At 42.1% G+C, this 23853-nt stretch overlaps 1 protein-coding gene and 1 long non-coding RNA gene across 5 annotated transcripts; one reads left to right on the top strand and one right to left on the bottom strand.

Annotated features, from left to right (window-relative positions):
* Window positions 1-987: 987 nt before the first annotated feature.
* On the bottom strand, window positions 988-23762 carry dnm3b (dynamin 3b). 4 transcript variants are annotated; one of them, XM_086273496.1, is made up of 22 exons: window positions 23373-23762; window positions 22519-22845; window positions 20588-20661; window positions 20138-20287; window positions 18990-19193; window positions 16775-16873; window positions 16386-16546; window positions 15864-16006; window positions 15582-15717; window positions 14886-14953; window positions 14106-14244; window positions 13871-13957; window positions 12659-12729; window positions 12412-12466; window positions 11593-11622; window positions 10730-10843; window positions 6779-6888; window positions 5234-5348; window positions 4469-4633; window positions 4084-4319; window positions 3809-3982; window positions 988-2658 (listed from the first exon to the last, which is right to left on the bottom strand). In XM_086273496.1, exons 2-22 carry the CDS (start codon window positions 22677-22679, stop codon window positions 2643-2645), a joined length of 2508 nt encoding a protein of 835 aa, XP_086129622.1. In that variant the 5' UTR covers window positions 22680-22845; window positions 23373-23762; the 3' UTR covers window positions 988-2642. The 4 variants fall into 4 exon arrangements, with proteins under 4 accessions (XP_086129622.1, XP_086129621.1, XP_086129620.1 ...); XM_086273495.1 differs by having other exon boundaries at window positions 988-2685; window positions 22519-22684; window positions 23373-23759; XM_086273494.1 differs by having other exon boundaries at window positions 988-2685; window positions 23373-23757.
* Window positions 7145-14386, top strand: LOC147308832 (uncharacterized). The gene is made up of 3 exons (XR_015126248.1): window positions 7145-7785; window positions 12332-12541; window positions 13418-14386. It is a non-coding gene; the product is annotated as an uncharacterized LOC147308832 (long non-coding RNA).
* Window positions 23763-23853: the final 91 nt, after the last annotated feature.

Here is a 23853-nt window from a genome sequence, read left to right as displayed (position 1 = left end):
AGTTTGTAATGCTCACAAACTGAAACTTCTAAATACATAAATGCAATTGATGCTAAGACTACTTTTTTAACATTTTTAAACACTTTTTACATAAAGAACAATAACCATTTAGGTAAATCTAGCATCTCTGGGCTTCAAGATAGCACATAAATAAGACTTTAAAACCTTTGAGGAGAGAAATGGCTGCAGTTTTGAAAGCATTTTTTTTATTCAATTTTATTTATGTAGTGCCAAATCACTACACCATGCAGATTTAATGCTTGCAGAACTTGGTTTGGCATTGCTTTGCTTATGTAAGCAAGGCCTTCTGTGCCAAATAGCTTGTCGAGATTACATGTTGCTCCAAAAAATGCACATATTGTTCACGACATTGTTCACATGTCCACCATCCCATGGAAATATGGATGCTAGCTTTGGAAGTAAATAAGTGTATCTTGAGATCAGATTTTCAAAATGTATAAATAGTTATTGGTCAACAAACAGGACAGTTTGTGGCCATTCAGTACAAGTTTTATCCTTGTTCTTCACATACAAAGATTCATTTTTCTGAACCATTTAATGATATTATGTACCATAGATGGTGAACTTACTAGATTATTTGGTAATTGACTTTATTACTTTTGAGATGTTCCACCGTGTGTTTATTAGCATTATACAACTTTTTCAGTTTTTTTGTCCCTTTCCTCTTTTGGAAAGTGATTAATTTGTGCTTTTATTTACATTTTACAAAGCTTTACAACAGGAGTTTCATTTCTGTTCATTTTACGGTTGTGTGCTCATCCTGTTTCTTCAGGTGAACCTCTTCTCTTAAGTCCTTCTTTCACTAAAAGTGTCATCTTCTAACCAAAAAGTTTGAATCAAATATTTTTGAAATTAAAGTAATAATAAGATACTAATTGTAGCAATAATCACATTTAATTTTTAAACCTGCATAGAAATACAAGTCTAAAATCCTGTGAATGAAACAATAAAGAGTCTGGCAAAGTGTGACATTATGAGGGAGAAGTTTATTGAGGAGAGATACAGAGACACAGAAAATAACAACTGATGCATTTCCCCAATTTAACAGTACGCCCTCTGCTAAACAATGCAATTTCACTACAAATGGAACCGTTTTGCTGTTGGTCATCAGCAGATTTATCTTTTTTTAATTACCTTTACCTATCCCCTTCTACATTTAGCTTTGGCAATACAGAATTGTAGTTCATGCCGGTAAGGCAGTCTAAATTAGAGAGAAGGGAGCATTTAGTGAGTAGAGACACGAGAGAGAACGATTAAAGCGCTAGGATCCTTGATGAGGTCTTTATAGTCCACAGGTACAGTATCTCCTTATCATTACCTACTTTATATACATTAGAACACAGTTTAGGCCCACATACACAATAACAAACTGACAGAGAAGCACTTATACGTTGACAATACAACCTTGAGCGCTGATACAAACGCTGACCAGCCAGCTTAAGTGATTGCGAGTAAAACGGAAGAGACTAGAAGAGTTTGAAAATAGGAATGCTAGTCATGATATGCATGGAGTCGCATGTTTCGAACCTGAGAAAAAGGCTAAATGGAAACATGTAAGAACATGTCCTTTCTTTGTTAATGGATGAACGTGTGTTCTGCCACGTTAAAATAGGTATTCTTTCTCTTTTCATCTTACTGTCAGCGTCTGCATCGAAGCTTAAGGCTGCAAGGGTCACAATTTGACCATTGTTACAGCACAGGTGGACACCTATGACGAGGTTAAATGCAGTATTGAGGCTGTTTTCTATATAGAGAGAATACTGAAGGTGCTCCTCAGCCTTGCTATGTGTGTATGGCTGCTACTACAACACAGGAACAACTCACAAAAGTCCAACATTAAAATTGACCCCGGAGGGTTTTTTGATTCATCATTAACAGCTTTGACCATGAAAACAAATAGAAACTGAAACGCCAACAAACGTGCAGACAGACGGCACATGCTCACGTGTTCCCGCACGCCCATACACACGCACATACACATAGTTATCCGCACACGAAAATGCATATTCACACATATACTAAGTTACAACTTCTGTTCCTAAGAGAACATCAAGCTGATATTTAACACTTAGGAGGGGAGGGGGCATTATACAATAAATTAATACAATACTAAATCAAACTCAGCCTACATATAGGCAAATTAGTCCCTCCCCCATATACATACGCACAAAACACGCATACACGCACGCACGCTACACACATACACTCCCATGCAATAAAAGCAGCTTATGTGCCATGCTGCATTTTGGAATGAGTAGGGCAGTACGACTGCTGAGCGTATTTTCATGTAGAAGCAGCAAAGTGGGGGCGGTGGTTGACTTGGCAAAGGGTTTGTGGACGGGGGAGAGGTTCCAGGGACCGATACTGGGTAGTGGACCTGCTAAGCAAACCTGGACCACAGGCGAGCAACAAGCACACGTACACATACACCACAAGACAAGTACCATATTGTACATAAATATATGGACATCGTCACCTGGCAGGAAATCAAGGGTCAAAGGGGGTCAAAGACTTCAGTGTCAGCACTAAGAAGAGACCAGGACAGCAGAGCCATGGCTAAGAGTGGGGGGATGAAATGGATAAGGGAAGGAGATAAGGATATGGGGAATCCCTTTATATGATTATGGAGGGACTTGTCTTGTAGGAGATGGAGGGGGCCGCCGACTTAGGGAAAGTATAGGTAATTATGTGGTGTGAGGTGCCGTAGAGCAGGAATATAAGGTGATTTTTGAAAAGATGAGAAGAAAAAAGAAGAGAAGGGAAGACGAGATAAGAGAGTAACCTTTAGTGTTCACACAAATTTAAAAGATATTTCTTTACATCGTGAATAAGATATGTAAATAGGAAATTAACAAGAAAAAGTAAAAACTTTGTCTTCCACACTAAAGCCAAATAAATATAAAATCTGAGGAATGTAGAGATTATTTATTGAAGCAGTTTGTCATTTTGGGAAATACAAGTCTGTATTATACTGTGCTCATTTCTGTAAGCTAAATATTAAGCTACTACTAGCAGTAAGTTAGCTTAGCCTAGCATAAGCTAGCCTGGTTGGCTCAGTCAGAATATCTGGCATAAGTTTGGGGTTTTTTGTACAGATATGAGCAGATATAATGTGTTACATTATACTGGTTAACTGTGTAACCTTTACGTACTAGCTGTTTCCTGCCTTGTGCTGAGCTAGTGTAAATGGGGATGGTGGTAGCTTTGTGTCAAGTGTGTGAATGTTAGCTAGAAAGCCCTTTAGCATTGAAAAAAGGGCTTGTTGGAGTGGGTGTCAATGAATGAATGAGCCATATTGTATAAACTGCTTTGAGCGCACAAGTAGATATGAAACCAGTGCATTTAACATATTCACAGTAAAATACAGAAATGCCAGTGAGATCAGTGTGAGGGACGTTCCACATGGTGTTTGCCATAAAGCTAATGCACATTTGCTCAAACCTCCTTCTCCTGAGAATTAGTTTCATATTGCATTTTATTTCAAAATCTGTGTATTTTTGAACTTTTAGGTATACCATGTGACTTACAGAAGAATCTGTATTAATATTAAACGGCATTTACTTCAGGTCACTGCTCAACTATTGTTAGTTGACTACTACAGAAGCCCCGGGAGAGCAGATTGCTGCTGAAAAATATAAAACTCATAAAGAGCACATAAAGACCTGTTTCTAGATTTACTTTTCTCAAATTTGATCATTTCTAGGTGATTCCATATTTTATTCAATCAGTAAATGAATAGAGTACTTAATACAAAGAAAAGAGAACTGGAAGCGAGGACTGTACTCACCTTGGGATGCTAGGAGGGGCCCGATTTGGGCGGCTGGGAGCCTGAGGGCTATCAGCACTGTTATTGAAGGGCCCCAGGGGTCCTGGGCGGTTTGGTGGTGGCGGGGCCCCTCTGGGAGCTGGACGTTGGCCTGAAGACATCCTCCTTGGAGCAGTGGGGCTGGGAGGAGGAGACCTGGACAAGGCAAGATATGCGGTAACAGAATATCGTCATACCACCAAATGCCTTTATTTCAAATGGCCACAGTCTCCATGTGTACTGTAATTTTACTTTACCTGCGACCACCAGTAGATCCTCCCACCCAGGAGGTGTCAACAGGTGGAGGCAGTGGGACAGTAATGGTAGAAGTGGAGATATCACCGATGATAGCCAGCGCCTCCTTCAAGGCCTGGTGGGTTCTCAGTACCTCGTCTCTCCTCTGGGCCTGCTCCTGGGACTCATCCATTAGGGCATTCTGGTCACCGGCAGAGTACAGCTGGGCCAACAGCTCTGCGTTGATGAAGTCTTTCACCTAGTGGCAGAAAGAGGTAGTGGAAGATGGAAAATCATAATTGTGAAAATGAAGAAAAAGCACAGTCCTGCTGTTTTAATACAGTAACAACCAAAGAAAATTTGTCTTTGTTTCCTATTTAATGAAGACATTTAAGTATTTATTTTTACATTGTTGATCATGAGATGCATGATGGTCTTGGGCATGAGGTCCCTGATGCACTTGTTGACTATAGCCATATAAGAGTCCACCAGGTTACGGATGGTTTCCACTTTACGCTCAAGCTGAGGGTCCATGGAGAAGTTGTCTGTGCTAGTGGTCTTCTCACTCTCAACCTGCAGATGTAGAAAGGCAGCATTTAGATCCATGCTGGCAAGTGTACATTTGCATGTTAACTTCAGATTTTCTATAATTTTGCTTTGTTCTGTATATTTTATATTGGATTTGTTTTTTACTTTAAAGCATAGTATGCGGGATCACAAGTCACCGTATGTTATGTGTACACGAGTGTTTTCCTTTTCCCATGTTGCCCTGTATGTAGTTGTAACCTTCCCATTTTATTGTAAAGGTTAGTTGCTTATGTGGATTTCTGTGACCTTTCACATCTTTGTTCTTCACCCTGCCCTCATTATTTTTTTTTTTATTTAGTTCACCTGTGCCTTGTCTGTGCAAATAATCCATGTGATATTTGATCATAGTCTTGTCTCCCCGTCTTGTGTCTTTTCCTGCTGGCTTTCTGTATTTGCCTCATTTGGGTTACTGGATTTTTTTCGTTGCTGCAACTGCATCACTTTTTGTTCACTTCAAGTTTTCTTTAAATATGTTTTGATTAACTCTAACCTTAAACCTGACCTGCCTTAAGCCTCATGCTCTCAGCAACTGGCTCTACATAAAAATTAAATGAAAGGAGCTAAATTAATGGAATTTTTTCCAACCGTAATTGTCTTCTCAGGATAGACCCCAGCACGCAGGAGAGACGATTTCCAGCTGTCCACATCATCCTGAGAGTCGCAGGCCAACTCCAGGGTGCGATTGTCCTTATACACATTCCTGAGGACAGGAGAGCATGTGTGAGACAAAGCGAGAACAAAGCTCATAATCTGTACTATCCCATGTAAAAAAGTAGAAGAGTGTATTTAATTAAGCAAATAATCTGGATTTCTCAATTTGAAATCTGCTTCTGATACAGTATCAAACAGAAGGCCAAGTTGAACCCACTGTAAAAATCATACATTTCTATAGCAGACAGTAAAAGGGAGAGGAACTTTAATTTAATGCATTTAATGCTTTGTCTATTACTTATTTACTTTGATGCAATATGAATGGTCATGAATGACATCTTTATCAGTTGGAAAAGCTGTAAAACCAATAAAAATTATAGTTAAAAGTCTAAAATTCATGCCTTCTACCCATCTGCCAAAGCAGTCCAGTGGGCCAGATGAGAATATTTGGCAGACCGATTCTGGCCCTCATGCCTTCTGTTTGACACCCCTATGCATTGTCACTGTATTTGCACATAATCAAATTCAGATGACGATGCAAAAAATGTCTAATTTTTTAAGTTAACAAGAACAAAACTTAGAAAACTGATCAGGTACATGTGAAGGCGATCTCTCGCCAAAATTATTCGATCAATAAAAGTAATTTCCCTTCACCTTTAACTGGCCACAAACTAAAGTCATTTCCATTTCTCCTTTTAGGCTATGAAACAGAGTCTGAGTCGAACTCACAGAGTCACCTTTAATATTTAAGAATGTGCAGTTTAAAGTTTCAAACCTCTAATGTGAGGCTATCATGTTAAAAATAAACAGCGGCAGAGAGCACACACTGAGCAGTAACTTAAATATGTTAATCTCTTTATTTTACTTATTTATTTTATTCTCCATGCTTGTGACGATCAAAGTAACAATTCTTTCTGCAGCATTAGGCCTGCCAGTGTTGCATTTTCTTTATTTTTTACATTCTTCATATCTATTCCTTTGAGAATGCCTCTGATTAGAGTTAGTGGTGCTCAGTTGATGAACAGAATCAAATGACACATCCAAGCCTCTTTTTAAATATGAACAAATCAACATATGTATATGCTTATTTGCTAGATGGTGTTTTGGCACTCTGCACATACATCAGCTCACTACTGCAACATCAAGACCTTCAAGGACCTCAGTTTGTTGCGGCAATTTTCTATAACATGCGCTGTCTAAAAGATAGTGTGTCGTAGCACCAAATGTACATCAAATGTAACTGTCAAACTTCAAAAACTGAGAAGGATCGAACCTAAATCTTTGTAGCTTGTCTTAACCTGTATTCACACTCCACTATAAGAAACATAATCCCAAACATTTCAGCCTCTGCTTCAACACACAGGCCTCCGTCTTCTCCATGCGTGTGCTCTAATAAGTCTTGGTTCCTCTAGGCATCTATAAATCCGACTATTACAAAGGTTAATAAAAAAGCAGATATTTGAAGATCTCTCAGCTGACCTTGACTCCGTGTTAAAGATGCAGAATATGTGCTTGCTGGACATAAAACTCTTCTCCACGTCGCGCACCTTCAGGTTGTCCAGGGGCAGCATGTACTTCTTCTCTTTCTCCTGCGGACCAGGAAAGCAGAAGGTACGTACCGCAATCACTTTTTTTAACCGAAACATTTTCATCTGCCATGCAAAGAACAGCATTATGTGACATAGGTAAGAGAAAAGGTGACATCCATTTTTTTGTTTTTTTGTAAGAGAGGAAAAAGAGCTGAAAGAGTAAGAGGAGGGACAGGAGGGAGGAGGAATGGGGGAGAAATGAGAGTGGGAGGTAAGAGGGTGGGGGGGCAGTGGGGTGAGTAGGTGGGAAGGGAGAAACAGAAAGAAAAAGGGAGAAGGAGAGCACATGTGGAAGTCATTACAGTGTGGGTCAAGACACAGTCGTTCTTCACGGTGCGTTTGCTGGTGGAGAGCTGGTAGCTGTCGGGCGGGGAAACTCTGGTCGTGGTTAAGAAGGAGAAAACGCTGATATAATCGCACAGGAGGTCCAGATAACACACCACTCAAGCAGTGGTGTTGATGTGGAGGACACACAGGTTCTGGCAGGAGCTGTGACAGATCTTTTATTTTTTTCATCCCAGCCTTCATCTTTCTTAACTGTCTTTTTTTTCCTTTTATCCCTCCCCCTCAATATTTTTTCAATATTTTTCCTTCCCATTCCAGAGGGGCCCACTTCCTGCCTGATTTTTCTTCTTCTTTTTTCTTTTTTTTGAATGAGGGAGAGAGAGAGGGAGCAAGAGAGATTAAATGACAGCCTGGCGTTAAAACTCAACATCTGGTAGTGCTTAGCAGCACACAGGGAAGCAGGGAAGGAGGGAGAAGTTAAAGAGATGGCGGCTGAAGGAGGGAGGAAGAAAGACCGAGAAGAAGGAGTGCTGAAGTGGATTTACAAAAGATTTGCAGAACAAAGTCCACATCTGGCGCGATGGTCTGGAACGTGGTGCTAGATGCTTGCAGGTAAGAATTAAAGGAGATAAGGACGGGAGAAGAAGACGCAGGAAAACTCTGCAGACCCTTCTGTGTTCTATTCCCCAAGGGGTCACTACAACCCATATATGGTCACACAGGTCCCCTCCCTCTTCCTCTCCCTTTCTCACTCACTCACTCACTCCCCCCACCTCTGCCTCCCCCCCACCCTCCGTCTCTCTCTTTCCCTCTTTTTTGTAATATCCCCTCCCTGAACGTGTAGCCAGTCTGTCCCGGTCGTCTGAGCGAATATGCCACGTCAAGGCTGGATACTCCTCATGGCCGGCGTGACCAAAACGGACCGCGAGGGGACCCCGAGCTTAAACGCCCACCAAAACAAATAAGCGAGAGATGCGACCCAAAAACCAAAAGGGGGGAAAGAGACGAATGCGGATGAGACAGAAACTTTTTTGAAAAGTTTTCGACACGCTGGATCCTTTGCTGCCAAAATGGAGAGGAGGCGAAGGGAGGGCACGGACGACGGAGCCGCAAGCATCTGGGGAAGCAGGAAAACCAGCGCACAAGGCCTGGCTCTAATTCCGGCTCCGTCCACCCAGTGTTCAGACTACCTGTTCATTGTCATACTGGTGTACAGTAGTCTGCACATTGGTTAGACTGGGCATGGACCCTCTTCTGTCAGTCTGTCTTTCTGTGTCCCTTTCTCTCTCTCTGTTTCTATATCAGGTCTTTGACATGTGTGTGTGTGTGGGGTGGGTTTGTTTTTATTGCATCTTTTGCCTCTTCCTCACTCTTCACTATTTTGAATCTTTTTGCAGTCTGTATTTGTTCCGTATCATCTGTATTTTGTCCAAAGCGCCCTCTAACGCTCACCACTTTCCTTTCGGTTCTTTTGGGGAATAAACATATATCACCAAACATCACCAACACTAAGTGCAGCTTTGAAAAACCAGGGTGTAAAAAAAAGAAGAAGAAGAAGAAAAAAAAAGAATCAGTCCAATCAGAAGCTTTAACCCACAAGCTCGCATAATTTATGGCATGAATGAGTAAATGTGCAGGCTGCTAGCCTGGTGCCTCTGATGAAGATGTGGTCCTGTGGAAGTGGGGGTGGGGGGATTGGGGAGGAGGAGGAGGAGGAGCGAATGTGGCTGCAAAGCATCAAACACAAGCCAAAGGAACGAAGGGCCAATCAATCAAGTGGAGTTTGAAAATACAGTCAGACACCTCCAGGGAAGTTATTTCAGTGGGTGGTCAGAATGGGACTGGAAAACTGTGAGGCACAGGACAAAGGAGCTATAGTAGACTTCTAAGGTGTCGAACGCTAAATGCTAAAGGCTGATAGGAAAAGTGCGATAACGCAAATAAAACAAAAGAGAGCTATACTCATAAATATGGCTTCAGCTAAGAGCGATTGTTCCGTCTATTAAGTTGAGATCTTGTGCTGGAGCTCTTTTGCACACTGTGACACATTTAAGCATTACACATATGAAGGATTAAAGGAAATGACTGTCATGAAGTGATTGGTAAGGATGTTGAAGGTCGGTCGAATTGCGGGAAGGGGGGGGGGGGTGTTGAGCAGGGCACTGATATTGAGTCGAGGGGTTTCTCTTCACCGCAAACACTGGAGGCTCATGTTTGGATTACAAACTTATAATTTTCCTGCCAAGAATGCGAGCAGTTCCAAAGTAACTGGCAGCCACATTAAGAGGGAGAGAGAGAGAGGGAGAGAGTGGGTGAGTGTGCAGATGTGTCTATGTGCATCCACGCATGTGCACGTGCATTGGGACTATAGAAAGTTCACAGAGTGTAAAACAGAAATATACAAGGCGAAGCCAGCGGAGTCTATAATTTCCTGCACCACCACACTGACGTCTCAAATGACAATCTTTGGACTCGGCGCTGCGCGGCCCCATGTGCTGGTCTCAGGGCTGAGTGTGCTTTCATATATTTTGGGTGTCTGCGATTGAACATTTGGTTGGGATTTGGTCCTGTTCCAAATTTGCAAAAGAAGAAGAAGAAGCAAATGCCTAAACTCCCAAAGGAAAGAGGTGGGGAGAGAAGAAAGAGAGATATGAGGGGGGTTGAGGGGGGATTCGAGACAAAACACAAGATGAACGGAAAGACTGAGTGAATGACAGAAATGTGGCCAAAACTCCTCGCAATGGTGACTCATACAGTAAACTGCTCCATCACGGTGATGATCTGCTGCTCAGCAATGCCTGAAAAATGCACAAAAAGCAGTCGACCGGTCTGGGGATAAGTCGAAAGAACGCCCAATTGGAAGCACATATGTTGTAATGAAGGCTGCAGAGAAGGCCATTGTCTCTGTGCATTCCCCTTTTTGGAGCCGTACCACAGCAAGAGACTAAACGAGGCCCAATAAACAAGCAGAGACCACACCGACTGGCTGAGGGAGTTGCAGTGTGTCTGCCTATCTACACTTGCTGTGCAGAATATCCTCCAACCTGTACAGCAGGCACAGACAGGCAGATAGACATCAGCCCACCAAGATTAAGCCAGGAGGATGGACCGAATGCTTCATCCTGTTCATGCAGGCTTGTGGTGCAGATGGTGTGCTCAGCTACAAGACCAGTATGCTGCTGCTGGTTGGTCTGTACTTGATATTTTCAAGGATAACTGAAATAAATAAATAAATAAAATTCTTTTTGACCAGTGATTTGAGTCATGTATCCATGTAGAAAGTTGAATGCTCCTTCCTTTCAGCATAGCGTCTTTAAGTTTTAGTTATTTTTATCCCAGTATAGTAAACGTGTGACATAATATCAGTATTTTCAGGAAGAAACAAAAAATTCAAAGTCAAAAAGTCTAATTAACTATAAGGAGACAAGCGTGGATACTGAATCCAAACACTTAAATCCTGGCCTCCTCATCACAACAGCCAACGCCTCACACAGCACATTTGAGCCACAGAAATAACATTGTATAAAAATACTGATCATAGCCGCTTTAAACCTACCTCGTCATCCTTGAACCAGGAGAGACTCTCAGCAGTCAGGACAAACCAGTACTCCTTGGCTCCTCCCTTCATGATGCTGATATTGTTAATAGTCAGCCAGCCTTTGCGGATGACCTGTGAGGTGGAAGGAGGTGAGGTCAGAAAGTCAGGAAGACATCTACGGACAAACCCTGCCCCCAAAAAAGTAAATAAAAACATAAACTACACGTAAAAGAAAGAGAACGACACGGTCCTAATGATCAACGACTCCTCCGCCTTTCAAGACGGACACCGCAAATTAGTGCAAATCACCCAAAGCATGACTTGCGATGAAATGCGTGTGAAGGTCAGGTTAGGTGTGTCTTTGTGACTCACGGCAGAGCCGAGCGTGTGACTGTGTGTCAGTGCGATCTCATTCACTGTGCTCACAATGCCACAAGCAGAGGCCCGTGTTAGCTGGTTAAGTGACCGCCGTGTTTAGTGCTTCAAGCACACAGAGTGTGTGTGTGTGTCTCCTGTGGTGTATTAACCCTACAAGCCCTACATAAACAGGCCAGAGGGCACAGTGCCAAGTGATTATTAGGTTAGATAACTGTCAGTCTTACACCGCCTAAGACTCACAAAGGAGGTTACCCGAATCATTACAAAGCCTTTGTGTCTTAGGCCCAAATGAGAGAGCTGCTTTGTAGCTGAAAGCATCCCAGGACACCAAAAAGAAATCTTTTTTTTACGCTTCTTATCTTATCTTAGAGATTTACTTTAACAGCCATGCCAAAAGCACATTTTCACTATTACATGTTTAGCTGGTAACCCCCTGTAGTCTGTGGGCCTTGGTGGGTGTAGGCGGTGTTAGAAAGCACACATTTATTAAAGAAAACTCTTACGATCAGGCCTGATGCAGGAGGAGAGGAGGCCTACAACAGGAAGGGATGTGGGGGTTTTAGACACCATGTGGCACTAAAAAAAAAGGCAAATTTTCTAATGCAACTTGTTTTAAAGTTGACCCTCTGTTGAGCCTCTGGCCAACAGAAGTGTACACAGCCAATTAGCATTCTTTACCTGTCAGAGTGGAAAATGAGGGGAAAATGTTTTCTTTTATGTAGCAGTGCTGGAGAGCACCACACAATGGGCTGAGTTGTTACTGCAGGCACAAATTACATTGCAAACCATAACCCGCAATGAGCGATACTCACCAACAGACACCCAGCTAAGAGGGCAGCTGAGATTCTCACTAAGGGATGGGGATGAAATGCAAAGTGGCACCTTGATGACACAGGAGGGGTTCAAACAAAGGGAAATGTCTCAACAACAACACCAGTGATGATGGTGGCAAAAAGTAACAGAACCCAAGAGATTCTTTCACTAAGGCTACTGGAAGCAAATAAAAATAAAGAAATAAAGAGATCAAAATAAAACACACTGTTCAAAGTTGGTGCCCAATTAAAACATAATACAACATGCATGACGAAAGGGAGAAATAAGTAATAACATAATCTAAAAAAACAATGCAAAGGTAAAATGCATATAACATAATGTTTGTGCAATGCATAAGATTTACTCAAATGAAAGAGAGTGCTTTGCACAAGATCTCTTTCATTTCAGCTCTTTGTATTTTCTTTGCAGTAGCCATCTTGCCGCTGTGTGGGTGTGCAGTACTCCCTCGACCTCCACTGTTTGACACACGAGACGTGACAAATGCTCACCTGATTGCCTGCTGAACTCTGGCTCTTATTAGTCTGACTGCTCCTCTGCTGCGCGCTGCCGCCCAGAAGCAACAAAACAGAGATGGAAGGGCGATGCGGAGATGAGAGGCAAACACAGAGAAAATAGAAGGTGACAAACATGATGGGGTAAAAGAGGAGTTTCTAAGCATTTGTTTTTACTAGCCTGACATGAGCAGTATTAAAGAATGCATCATAGTAGAGCTAAGTTGAGGGATTGACTCTTTACTTAGCAAATCCAATGAAGTCTTCGTGGTTAGTGTTGATGTAAGAGAGCTGGATGTCAATCAACAGCAGAACCTGGAAATGAAAATCAATGTGTGAATTTGGGTAAAATATTCGCATTGACTTTCTTTAGTTGGACAAGCAGCATTAAGACCTCACTTTTTTCTGTACTTTAAAAAAATGGACATATATCCAGTGTGTCAACTGGTTTGTGAAACCCTGTTATGAATCATAGACAGTATGACACACAAATGTGACTTCTGGGTTGGAAAAATGAAGTCAATGCTGAAGTGCCTTAAACCTGCACTGGTTGCAAGTAACTTCCAATCCTATAGAAATCTATAGGGAAACAGCTTTTTGATGTAAACACTGACCTGTTCAGTTTGTGATCTCAGTCACTCATTTTGGTTCATGTTGAATAAAACAAAATTGAATCTTTATCATTGTGTTTCAAAGTATTAGATTATCTGTATGAAACTGCACTGTCATTGACTTAACAATGTGTCAATCATGTGTTATTAGCCTATGAACATGCAGTTTCACAGGTCAAATTGTCATATCTATTATTTTGCAAAGATTTGATTTATTTTATTTATCTATTTTGTATATTACATTAAATTATTTTGAAGATGTTGACAGTAGAAGCTCTCAAAAACTTCAGAAAGAAGCAGTGAGATAATGGTAGCTTACACCCATCTTTTATTCTGTTTGTTTAGCAGTGTCAAATTTTAATATTTGTCCATGTTGGTTTCTTTCTTCTCAGGAAAAGACCATGTTCGGGGGGAAAGATGGAGTGCTAAGGTGTAGGTTGTATTGACACAACAGAGACACAGCTACTTGCTAATTAGTGCTAAGTAATCTCATAGTATTATAGTGTACTAATATAGTGACAGCTAAAAATTTACTCACTAAAAACCAGAGCATGTGAAGCAACACTTAATAATCTGTCATATTATTGTCAAATATTTGCACTAAAGTGCCTCAAAAGACTCGTTGATGCTCGCTAGCTTGAGCAGTAGCCGGGTTAGCCTATGTTAGCATGAAGAATATAAACAGAGAAACAGCTAGCTTGGCGCTATCCAGAACATAAAGCCAAAGTGTGCCATTTGTACACAAGTGACAAGTTTTGGAAAAATTGTGAGATAATCTTTGCTATTTTTTTATATTTGTTTTGTTTGTTGCCTTTGAGTTGTTACTAAACAGTAACAAAACAAACCTGATCCTTGGCTCGACTCTCTCTGTCTCGGATGTGAGACGTGACAATTCTCTCAGTTTCCTCACGCAGCATGGGGAAGCATTCCAGCTGAAAACATAGTAAACAGCTTATGACTCCTTCTACATAATGAATGTGAAATAATATCATAAATAATGAAAAACTTTAGATGAAAACCCGAAACATCAGTCTGGTAATATTGTTCCAGTACAACAAAGCCAATGAGCAGAAGCGCTACCTTGTTAGAACACTGGCGTACGGTGTTAATCAGCTCCTGGATGACCATGTCCACACACTTGACACAAGGCTCCTTCAGCTTTATGACCTGCTTCTTCACGATGGCTTCAAATGCCATGTCTGGGGTGAAAAGTCCAGTCCTGAATCCCACGAAGAGTGCAAGAAAAGAGATGATGAACATTAGTAACACATGTTTTGGTTCCACATATATTCCTGCTTTTGATTTGTGTTTTGATTCAGCTAGATGTAACCACAGCCTTCACATGTGGTTCTGAAAATAAATAGATCACCATCTTCTACTGACGTGAGTCACTGCAGACCTGTTTTTGTTTTTGGAAGGAATTCAGGCTCAAAATGTGGTGGTGTCTTAAATGTCAGATTTTCTCTTGCTTGGGTGGCATTTTTTTTTGGTTCCAGTGGCTAACCACTGTGAATCAATATAGAAACACACATAGTCAGAACTGAATATAATAAAAGAAAAGGCCTGCTCCACCCCAGTTCATAAATACTCATACAAACTTTATACTTTCAGGCCTTTTCACAAACCAAGCTCAATGCTGGTAATTTCTCACCATACCAGAATGAATATCTGTGGCCACAGCCAGAAAGCTGTGAGCAGTAGCAGAGCACAGGCTCAAAATGTTTGAGGAACTGGATGCTTGAGCTTGAAAAACTGGCATGAACTACTTTTGGCAAGTTGATGTGGGCCTGTACAAGGTATTGTTGGAACAAAGACTAGTTTAGGCAATATCATATTCTCGCCTGATAGACAAAACCCTACCTGATACCGTGGATGTTCTTGATGGCATAACTGATCTCGCGACGCATCTCCTTCTCATCACACTCCATCTGCGGAGAACAGAGAGGAAGAAATGAAAGAACTGAACAAATGTAATGGATGGGACAGCGGGAAGACTGCAAGAGCTCTTCATGCTGAAAGATTAAAGAGAAAGAACATTCTGCACTCGGAGTGTGAAGAAACATCGCTAATGGTGAGGCTATTTGAGGATCATTCAAAAGAAAATCACAATAGAGAATAAAGGATGGAATTACAGTGTGCATGAAGAATAGGGAGGAAGCAGAGGAGGAAAACAAAGGAAGAAATGATGTACTTTAGTCATATACATTCTTCAAAACTTACATTTGGTTAAAATGAGAAAGAAAAAAAACGAGGGGTGTCACTGTTTCTGCTGTTCCAGATTCACGAAACAACAGAAGGTGGAGTTTTATGTCATTAGGTACTAATATGTACAAATAGGCCAAAGCTACAACTTATGACATGCCCTCATCTGAAAATGCGCAGGGAGGATTGGGGCTAAAAAAGAAAGATACACCATCCTATTTAATCAAACAACTGCCATATAATGTTGTTTTAAAGCTTTCATCTAAGTATCTGTGTCATTTTAAAATCCTGGCTGTGAGACTGTGTTAAATGTGACCCCAGTGATTGCATTTCGTTTTAACTTCAGTATATCACCTTGACCAACTCAAAGGGGAAACGCTCATGAAAGATGCGGTTGATTTTTGCTCCACCAGACAACTCCACTGTGTCCACCTGGTCCCCTGAACCCTCAATTCTCTTCTCAAAGTCCACAGAGAACTGCTGCACCATCCTGTAACATGAAAAATGGAAAACCTCAAAATAAATCAACGATGATTCATCATATTCAATATATGGTAGGATTTCTGCAGCAAACACATTTTCTGCCAGCAAAATCGAATCTGAATGCTTTGTCCGTGGGAAAAATGGGGTACTGACTGCAGCAGCTGCTTGGTTTTGCGAGACGGGTCATCGGGTCGGTATCCCCGGTATTCCTCTGCCTCTTTATCCAGAGCCAACAGCTGGGACTGCAGCTTGCTGCGGAAAGCTGGCAGGGTGTCCCGGATGTGGTTGGTAAGTTGCTTTAGAGACACAAAGCCACCATATGAAACGCATTAAAATCATGGTTTCATTGATAATTCTTACATATTTGCCATTTTTTGCAATACAGAATAATTACAGTCAGGACTGTTTATTTTACTGTAATCAAGGAGGATTTAGCCAAACACTCATTCAGTTACACTGCAGAATGAAAATGTGAAATGCTTCCTCCAGTAAATGATAAATTATTAGGAGCTGAGCTAGAAAGCGTGAGTGTGTTTTCCATCTACTTACAGTCTTATATCACCCACACTGATATGCTGTATAATGGAAGCCAACAATAAAAAAAAAGTAGGCCGCCCTCTTATTAATTATGTAAAGTGTATGGTGGAGAAGCATTGGTGGGGAACCTGTGATCACCTGGTTGAGCATTTTCTGCAGGCGTGGAGTGCCCATTTTCTCAGCCATGTGCCTGTATGCTGGGTGGGACAAAAAAAACTTCCTCTCGGCTTCTAAAGCTGCCTTAATGTCCTTCCTTCCATCAATATCCTTCTGACTGCGATTCACCACTCCGATGTACCCTGGGAGCGAACAAAGACGAATATAAAAAAAAAAACGAGAATCTTAGTAGCAACTACACGAGTAAAATAATGAGAGAATGGATGTGAAAGCAGGTAAAACCTGGACAGACATTTGACTCTGAGAACAAGAACACAGATTGAAGTTTTCAGAGCGGAGGAACTGTAGGAGAAGAGAAATGGCAAGAGCCAAATAGAAGCTGGCTACATCGCAATAAAACAAACACACACCTCTCCGAAGTGGAAGCAATTTGTTCTCCAGGACATCACGGGCGTCTGTGCCCTCATCCATCAAATCCAATTTGGTGATCACTCCAATAGTCCTCAGACCTGGAAAGGGCATCAAAAAGACGTACAATGGGAAAGGAAGTGATAGTCATTAGGAAACACTAGTTTCTTTTAAAGGTTTTGGGTTACTCTTTTTAAGCACAGAATTAGATTAGAATTAATTTTTTTGCAGTTTTGCCTGCTTTTAAATCAAACAGTATGGATGCGACTGAAGTGCAGACTTTCAACTTTAATTCAAGGGGTTTAACAAAAATTTTGCTTTAACCGTTTAGGAATTCCAGCCATTTCTGATAAAATACTTGTATTATTTTAAATATAAGAACTGTTTTCTATACTTGAAAGAAACTCCTTCGCATTTAGTGACTGCCTGAAGTCTAGAACCCATAAACGTCAACATATGCTATGTTTACCCCCTTAAGATGCCCATCTAGGCTTTTTTTGTGGGTCTCTCTGCCTTCAGTTTTGTCTTCAGTAGCGGAAACGCATGCTCTATTGGGATGGGATCCGATTTTGCCATTGAAGAATATTCCTTTTCCTTGAGAAGTCTTTGAATTGCTTTTGCAGTATGCTTGGCTCATTATCCATTTGCACTGTGAACCACTGTCTGATCAGTTTTGCAGCGACAGCACTCCTCACACGTCATCCTGCTGCTTCTATCAGCAGTCACATGATCGATAAACACTAGTGACCCAGTTCCACAGCCATACATGTCCATGTCATAACGCTACCATCACCATGTCTGACAGATAACGTGGTATCCTTCAGATCATGAGCTCTCCTTCTCCTGTTTGTCTCCTCTCATCTTTCTGGTGCAAAGCAATCTTGCTCTCATCTGCCCAAAGAACTTTTTTCCAGATCTGTTTTCTGGCTAATCTGGTCTTCTTGAGTGTAACTCGTGGTTTGCACCATGTATTTCCATTAATTAAGGTGTTTCTAGATTGTAAACCTTGATAATATTAACGGTTTATGATATCTCTCAGGTTTTTCAGGCAAAATGATGGCCTTCCTCACTTGCACTCACATTTCTTTGGGCCCCATATTTAAAATGTCAGTGAAAAGCTATAAAATACAAAAGATTTTACCTAACAACAACAGAACAGACTTCATATGGCCATGAAACTGCTGTCGGTCAACCAAGAAACCTTTGAACCTCTGAAAATGGGAAACTTTGTATAAAAATGGGTGTAATTACTAAACAGTCAATGCCATATTTTTTTTTTCAAACTCACCAGATTAATGCTCACAGCTTGCACTTCAATTACACACAGATTGTTTGATTTAAAATCCACTCTGGTGAGTATTTTGTTTTTTGTATTTATTACAGTGTAAAATTATACAATCCTCACACTGAGCAAAAAAGCTTATATTACATATCTGCTTCCTTTTATAATTAACTACACATTTATTGTTTGTTGTCCATTATACTAAATGTTCCCATTTGGGGCTCATGAAGGTCTGGGCCTTAATCCAGCTTTGCATCCAGCTCTTGCTGTATTTTATTGCTTCCCTTTTTCCACGCTTTGTTCTTCTTTTCTCTATTCTAAAGCATCCTTTCTCTGTTTCTGCTTACCTCCTGTATTCCTTCACCTCACTTTTCTTGTCTGATATAATTCGTCTTTCACACAAGGTTATTTTGTTCAAGTCCTCTTTTTGGCTATTTCACCCTCTTGTCCACTTGTGTATTTTCGTCTCCTGTCTGAAGGTCAAACTGTTCAGTTAGGTGGATTCTTTTCTCTTTTCTTATCATTTCTATTCATCTCATGCAGCTTTTTCTTACCCCCAACTTATCTGCCTATCTTTATTTCCACACAAGTTAAGACATTCGTTTTCTTTCCCTTTCCTTGTTTATCATTTGATTTGTGCATTCCTCATCTCCACTCTCCTCTTCTCTCAGACCCTCGTTCCTAATAAAAATGTGACACTTGATCATTCCCTACAGGGAAATTCTGCTTCCACATTCAGAGCAGTCAAAGCACAAGGTCAGACACTGAGCACCCACCCTGCAGCTGACAGAGATTGAAAGTCTTACTGAGGCTGGCCCAGTAACCACAAAGCCACTGTGTACTGACTTCATTTCCTTCAGTTTCTCATTCTACATCCTTGCTACAGCCTCTTTTATTCCCAATATCTGGTGCTTACCCCAGCATCCTTGCCTTACCCTGGGGGTCCACATCCTTCGCCAGTTTCAGGGCATCAGAGTTGGCCAGGTCAGTGTTGGCCGGAGTGACGGCCAGGATCAAGCAGCTCTCTCTGGTGATGAACTGCATGATCATATCCCTGATCTGTTGCTCGATGTCCGCGGGCTGGTCTCCGACTGGCACCTTAGTGATCCCCGGAAGGTCGATGAGAGTCAGGTTCAATACTGCACAATCAGAGGAATGCAATGTAAGAACTGGTTTGACATTTCTGTGATGTGCAGCTAGTCCAACATTCATTTAACTATGGTGGTTGATAACTAGAACATTTGGCTAGATTCTGTCTGTTCAACTGTTCAACAGTGCATAAATATGTAGGCGGCTCTGAGATACCATAATTTAAATCAGCAAATTAGAGCAAACAGCTAAAGGTTAAATGAGTAAATACACAGCTATGCACGCTTTTACTAACTGCAAGCTAGTTTTACCTCATAAGTTATCACCAGTTTCACATTTCCAGCTTAAAATTAGCTTTTTTTAAAGTGTATCATCTGTGGTTAAAGCTTTATAATAATATGAGTAGTCATTTTTGCAGCAATAAAGTTCTGTGAAGCAGATACAGTGGGAGAACAACTTCCATTGACGACTAAACAGGTAAATAAAGTGCTATGAAATAAAAGTCTTAGTCGGTAAGCCAGCCATCTCTCAGCATTTCAAGGCAGGTAGATGATGCTATTAGCTTTTGAAATGAAAGACAATCCACATTATCAGTTTGACAGAAGGTCACAGAAGGTGGGAAGCTGAATTGGCTAGTCTATTATTTCATATCCCTTTAATTCTGTGACTTATATGGCTATAAAAAAATGCCTCTTCTTAATAGCACAAACAATCTGAGGGCAGCACAACACAGAGCCTTTAAATGATCTGGTTGCCTGCCTGCCTTTCACATCATCAAAACTCATTCATATCCAGCACAATAACTTCACAAGCAAAACTATCTTCTTTGTTTCTAATGACCCAGTTTTTAAAGAGTCTATCTGCCAACTGTTCAAACGAGGAGCGAGAGTATGATGACTCACAGCTTTTCACGTTCTAGTTTGATTCAAAAGTGTTACTGCATACTGGCACTTGGCAGTAAAAAGAGGAAAAAGGTGAGTTATTCCTTTCGCACCATTAGGGGAGTAAACCCGCAGGTTGATGGGGACGGGAGATATGCCTTTGTTGGCCCCCGTGACACGGTCCGTCTCTCCCTCGATCTCCTGGCGAACCTCGTCGAAGTCTGTGAACTTTTTCCCTTTGCAGTGGAGGAATTCAGCCCATTCTGAGAGGATGAAAATGGAGAGCATATAACAGAGATTAGTAATGGCTGTGCTGCATGTGTCTGAGTGGAAAATAATGCCAGAGCGGGAGGGAATAAAAGCCAGAGAGAGAGGGAAAAAAAAGCAGTACCATTTTAAAAGGAGAGAGGAGGAGGCTGCATTTGTGTGTTTCGTGTGTGTGTGTGTGTGTGTGTGTGTGTGTGTGTGTGTGTGTGTGTGTGTGTGTGTGTGTGTGTGTTTGTGTGTAAGAGCATGTGTGTTTGCATGCTAGCAAGTGTGGGTGTGTGGCTGTGTGCACCCACCTGCAGAAGAGTTGATAAGCTGCAGAACCAGGGGCCTGCGGGTGACAATGCCAGATCCACGGGGCAGAAAGTCCCTGAGGACAGACAGTCAATCAAAACTCATTACATCAAACCGCAGCAAATGTAAACCTCTTTCCAAGAAAGGCTATAGATAGCATAATGATAATGTTATTTACAGCTTCTACTTTTGAAGCCTTGGAAGGCAAATTTCTTATAATTACACCAGTTACGATGGCATGACAGCTAGCATAAAGCTTTCAGTGTCATTCGTGTAGTCTGCTGTAGGCCATTTCAAAACAAGTGGGGGAAAAGGGGCCATTTTAAAACATGTCCTGTGGCTTTCAGCTGCTGCTACTGCAACACAATAACTCTAACAGTAAAGAACAACCTGACCCGATAAACAACAGGTCAGAATAGAGAGCTGCATCGCTGACGGCGAGCTCTCCCAGTTTAAAATAGTGACTTGCACATGCAGGCATGCCACACACCTATCAGCCTGCCTCTTATGCTTTAAGGTCTGTTTCAAGAACCTTATTAACACATATTGACCCTCAGAAGTCCCTAAAGTGGGTGAGTTGTTTTTCCTTTTTTTAAAAGCCCACTACTTGTCCATTCAGCGCTGTGCAGAGCCAGTGCTGGACAGATGGACCGTTACTCAGCATCACGACTCTAAATGAGGGCTGAAACAGAACTAAATCAATGCATCCATCTGGAACTGCGTGCTTGTAAGAACATGCAATATGTGGTTACAAAGACATTCAAGCTAATGGCATTTTAGTTGTGCACCTCCATAAACACTGACAGGCAGGCTTTAAAAGAGTGGCCAGAATGGGTGCAGCAGATAACGACTGACTTTCAAGTATGTAGTGTGGTTCAAGCTTCAAAAACAGTAGTAATGAAATGGCATCTTTTAATAGACCCTCCCTGCATGTAAAATATTCTCATCTAAAAGTAAATGTCGACACTATATGCTGTAATGTATGCTTTCGAGTGTCTGGAATCTGAGCATAGCTCCAATAACCCCGCTGGTATTCTTTCCAGAGACACAGAAATCATCACGGCCAACAGCTTGTTTTGCAGACAGAGCAGTGGACTTCTCCCCTTAAAACGGACACGTGACGGGATCCCTAATCGATTTAAAAAGCAAAGTTCTCATCAAATTTAGAGAATATACGATTAGTACGTCTCTCTATTAATAGACAACTGAGGGACGCTATAATTAGCTGTCAATTAAAAGGTCCCCAATCTCTTTAAAATGCATGGTTATAAAGAAACCATGGCAACACATTATTGTCTGAGAATAGTGAGATTCTTGTAGCAGATAACACACTAGTAGCTACTGGACAGCAGGAAAAAATGTCATTGTGGAGCCTGGATGTATTTCTCATTTTCAGATTCACTGCTTGCTGCTTATGGAGTTGGAAAAAACAACAACAACCCAGATATATAAATCAAGGGTGAAAAAATTATGAATATTCATGTGTTTGGAGAAGTGGGAGCTGACACCTCTGCATGAACAGTAGGATGGTGCTTTTATAAAGGTTACATGCAGCAATCTGCATTTTACACAACATCCGAACATAACGCCATCAGTACATGGTTCACGGAAAAGCAGCGGTTATTATTTTTAGGGTTGTGAGGTGGCCTCCTGCAGCTGGTGCTGATTGGGCCAAAATCCCCAAAGGTGCTGCTGTAACCCAAATAAAGCCTCCATCCCCTGTTGGCGGTCACAAGATATGGATATGTGGTACCAAAAAAAAGAGAAAATAAAACAGCAGCACAGAAAGTGACTGAATCTGCTCGCCTTAAGGTGCTTCAACTGTGACTTAAAGCAGGGGAAGGATGGTCTGAACTCTATGGGGCCAATCTCTTATGTCATCCTCAAGGTTAAAGTGAGAAGGGATTATCCTATTTCTGTTTGTCAATTTTACCTGCCTACAAAGTTCTCCAGCACAGAGCTCTTTCCTGCACTCTGGCCTCCGACCACTGCGATCTGCGGCAGGTCTAGGTTGCAGGCCTGGCCGATGGAGCTGAAGGCATCCTGCAGCTTGTTGACCAGCGGGATCAGCTCCTCCATGCCACGGTTTCCCATGGTGCCTTTAGACGGAAGGAATTGAGAGAGAGAGCAGGAGGAGGAGGAGAGATGAGGGGGAAAAGATGTGGCTCTGCTATATTAGTCCAGGACTACCGCGGTGCTTGTTGATGTAGTGAAGTCATCTAGGCGCGCATTGCCCCGAGCCAAGCGAGGGTCGGACCGACTGTGGAAGCAGCGGAGAGAGAGAGAGAGCGGACAAGAGAGAGGCCAAGAAGGAAACATACAGCGGGAAAAAGAGCGAGAGAGAGAGAGAGAGAGAGAGGCGCAGAGAGGAGATGTGAACAGATAGGGACAGACAATTGAGACAATTGCGCAGTTGCTTCCAACCACCACAGCCCCCCTCCCCTCTCTCCTTTTCTCTTCCCCCCACTATTTCTCTCTATTTCTATTTCCCTTTGACACAAAAACACACAATCACAGCGACACACACACACATGAAGGCTACACTTTCAAGGGCATTCGGTGAGCTCCATATCGCCACCGTGCGCAGTCCCGTGCTCCGGGAGGCTTGACAAATCAAACACGAATCACGCTTTAACAAACGGCACAACAAAGCATCCTTCGCGGCGAGAGGACACACACGCATACGGTGATATCGCAATAGAAAACAGCTACCAGTAGAAAAAAAAATATGCAGCACGGGATTGATGCCAAGATTGTGGTAAACTATTGTGCGGCTGTGACATTTACCCCGCCTCAGGATTCCCTCGGTGTTTTCAGTGCCCGGTCGCTGTCCAGTGCTGAAACGAGGCGCAGATCAGGCAGCAGAGACGAGTGACACAAGACCCTCGGATGATTATACGAGCACCACCTGCTATGGCGGTGCATCGGCTTAGCGTGAAACTCCTGTGCATTAATGGTGCTCGCCTGCGGGGGCTGGCGTTACGCTCGGCTGGATGTCAGAGCTCTCATCCCGATCCCAAATTTGCCTTTGACAGATTAATCATTTTCCCCTCGCTCTCTCGCTCCTCTTTTTTTCCGCGGTGTAATTGCGAAGCTGTCAGAGGCTATCGACGCTTCGGAGGACCAATAGAAATCTCGAGATTGAAGCCGAGGCAGAGAAACGCGGCTCCCTATTGGCTGGGCGAGTACAGGTTAGGCCTACCTGAGCCCGCCCCCTGTTTACATCCGTGCCGTTTCTGCCGCTGTGACTCATGCGGCACGGCTGCGC

The sequence above is a fragment of the Aulonocara sp. 'chitande type north' Nkhata Bay genome, linkage group LG18 (assembly GCF_057382095.1).
Source record: "Aulonocara sp. 'chitande type north' Nkhata Bay isolate Kocher_YH1m ecotype deep benthic linkage group LG18, A_spYH_male_GT1.1, whole genome shotgun sequence".
Classification (NCBI taxonomy): domain Eukaryota; kingdom Metazoa; phylum Chordata; class Actinopteri; order Cichliformes; family Cichlidae; genus Aulonocara; species Aulonocara sp. 'chitande type north' Nkhata Bay.
The sequence above is the reverse complement of the archived record's forward strand: the minus strand, read 5'-3'. Positions and strand labels throughout refer to the sequence as shown.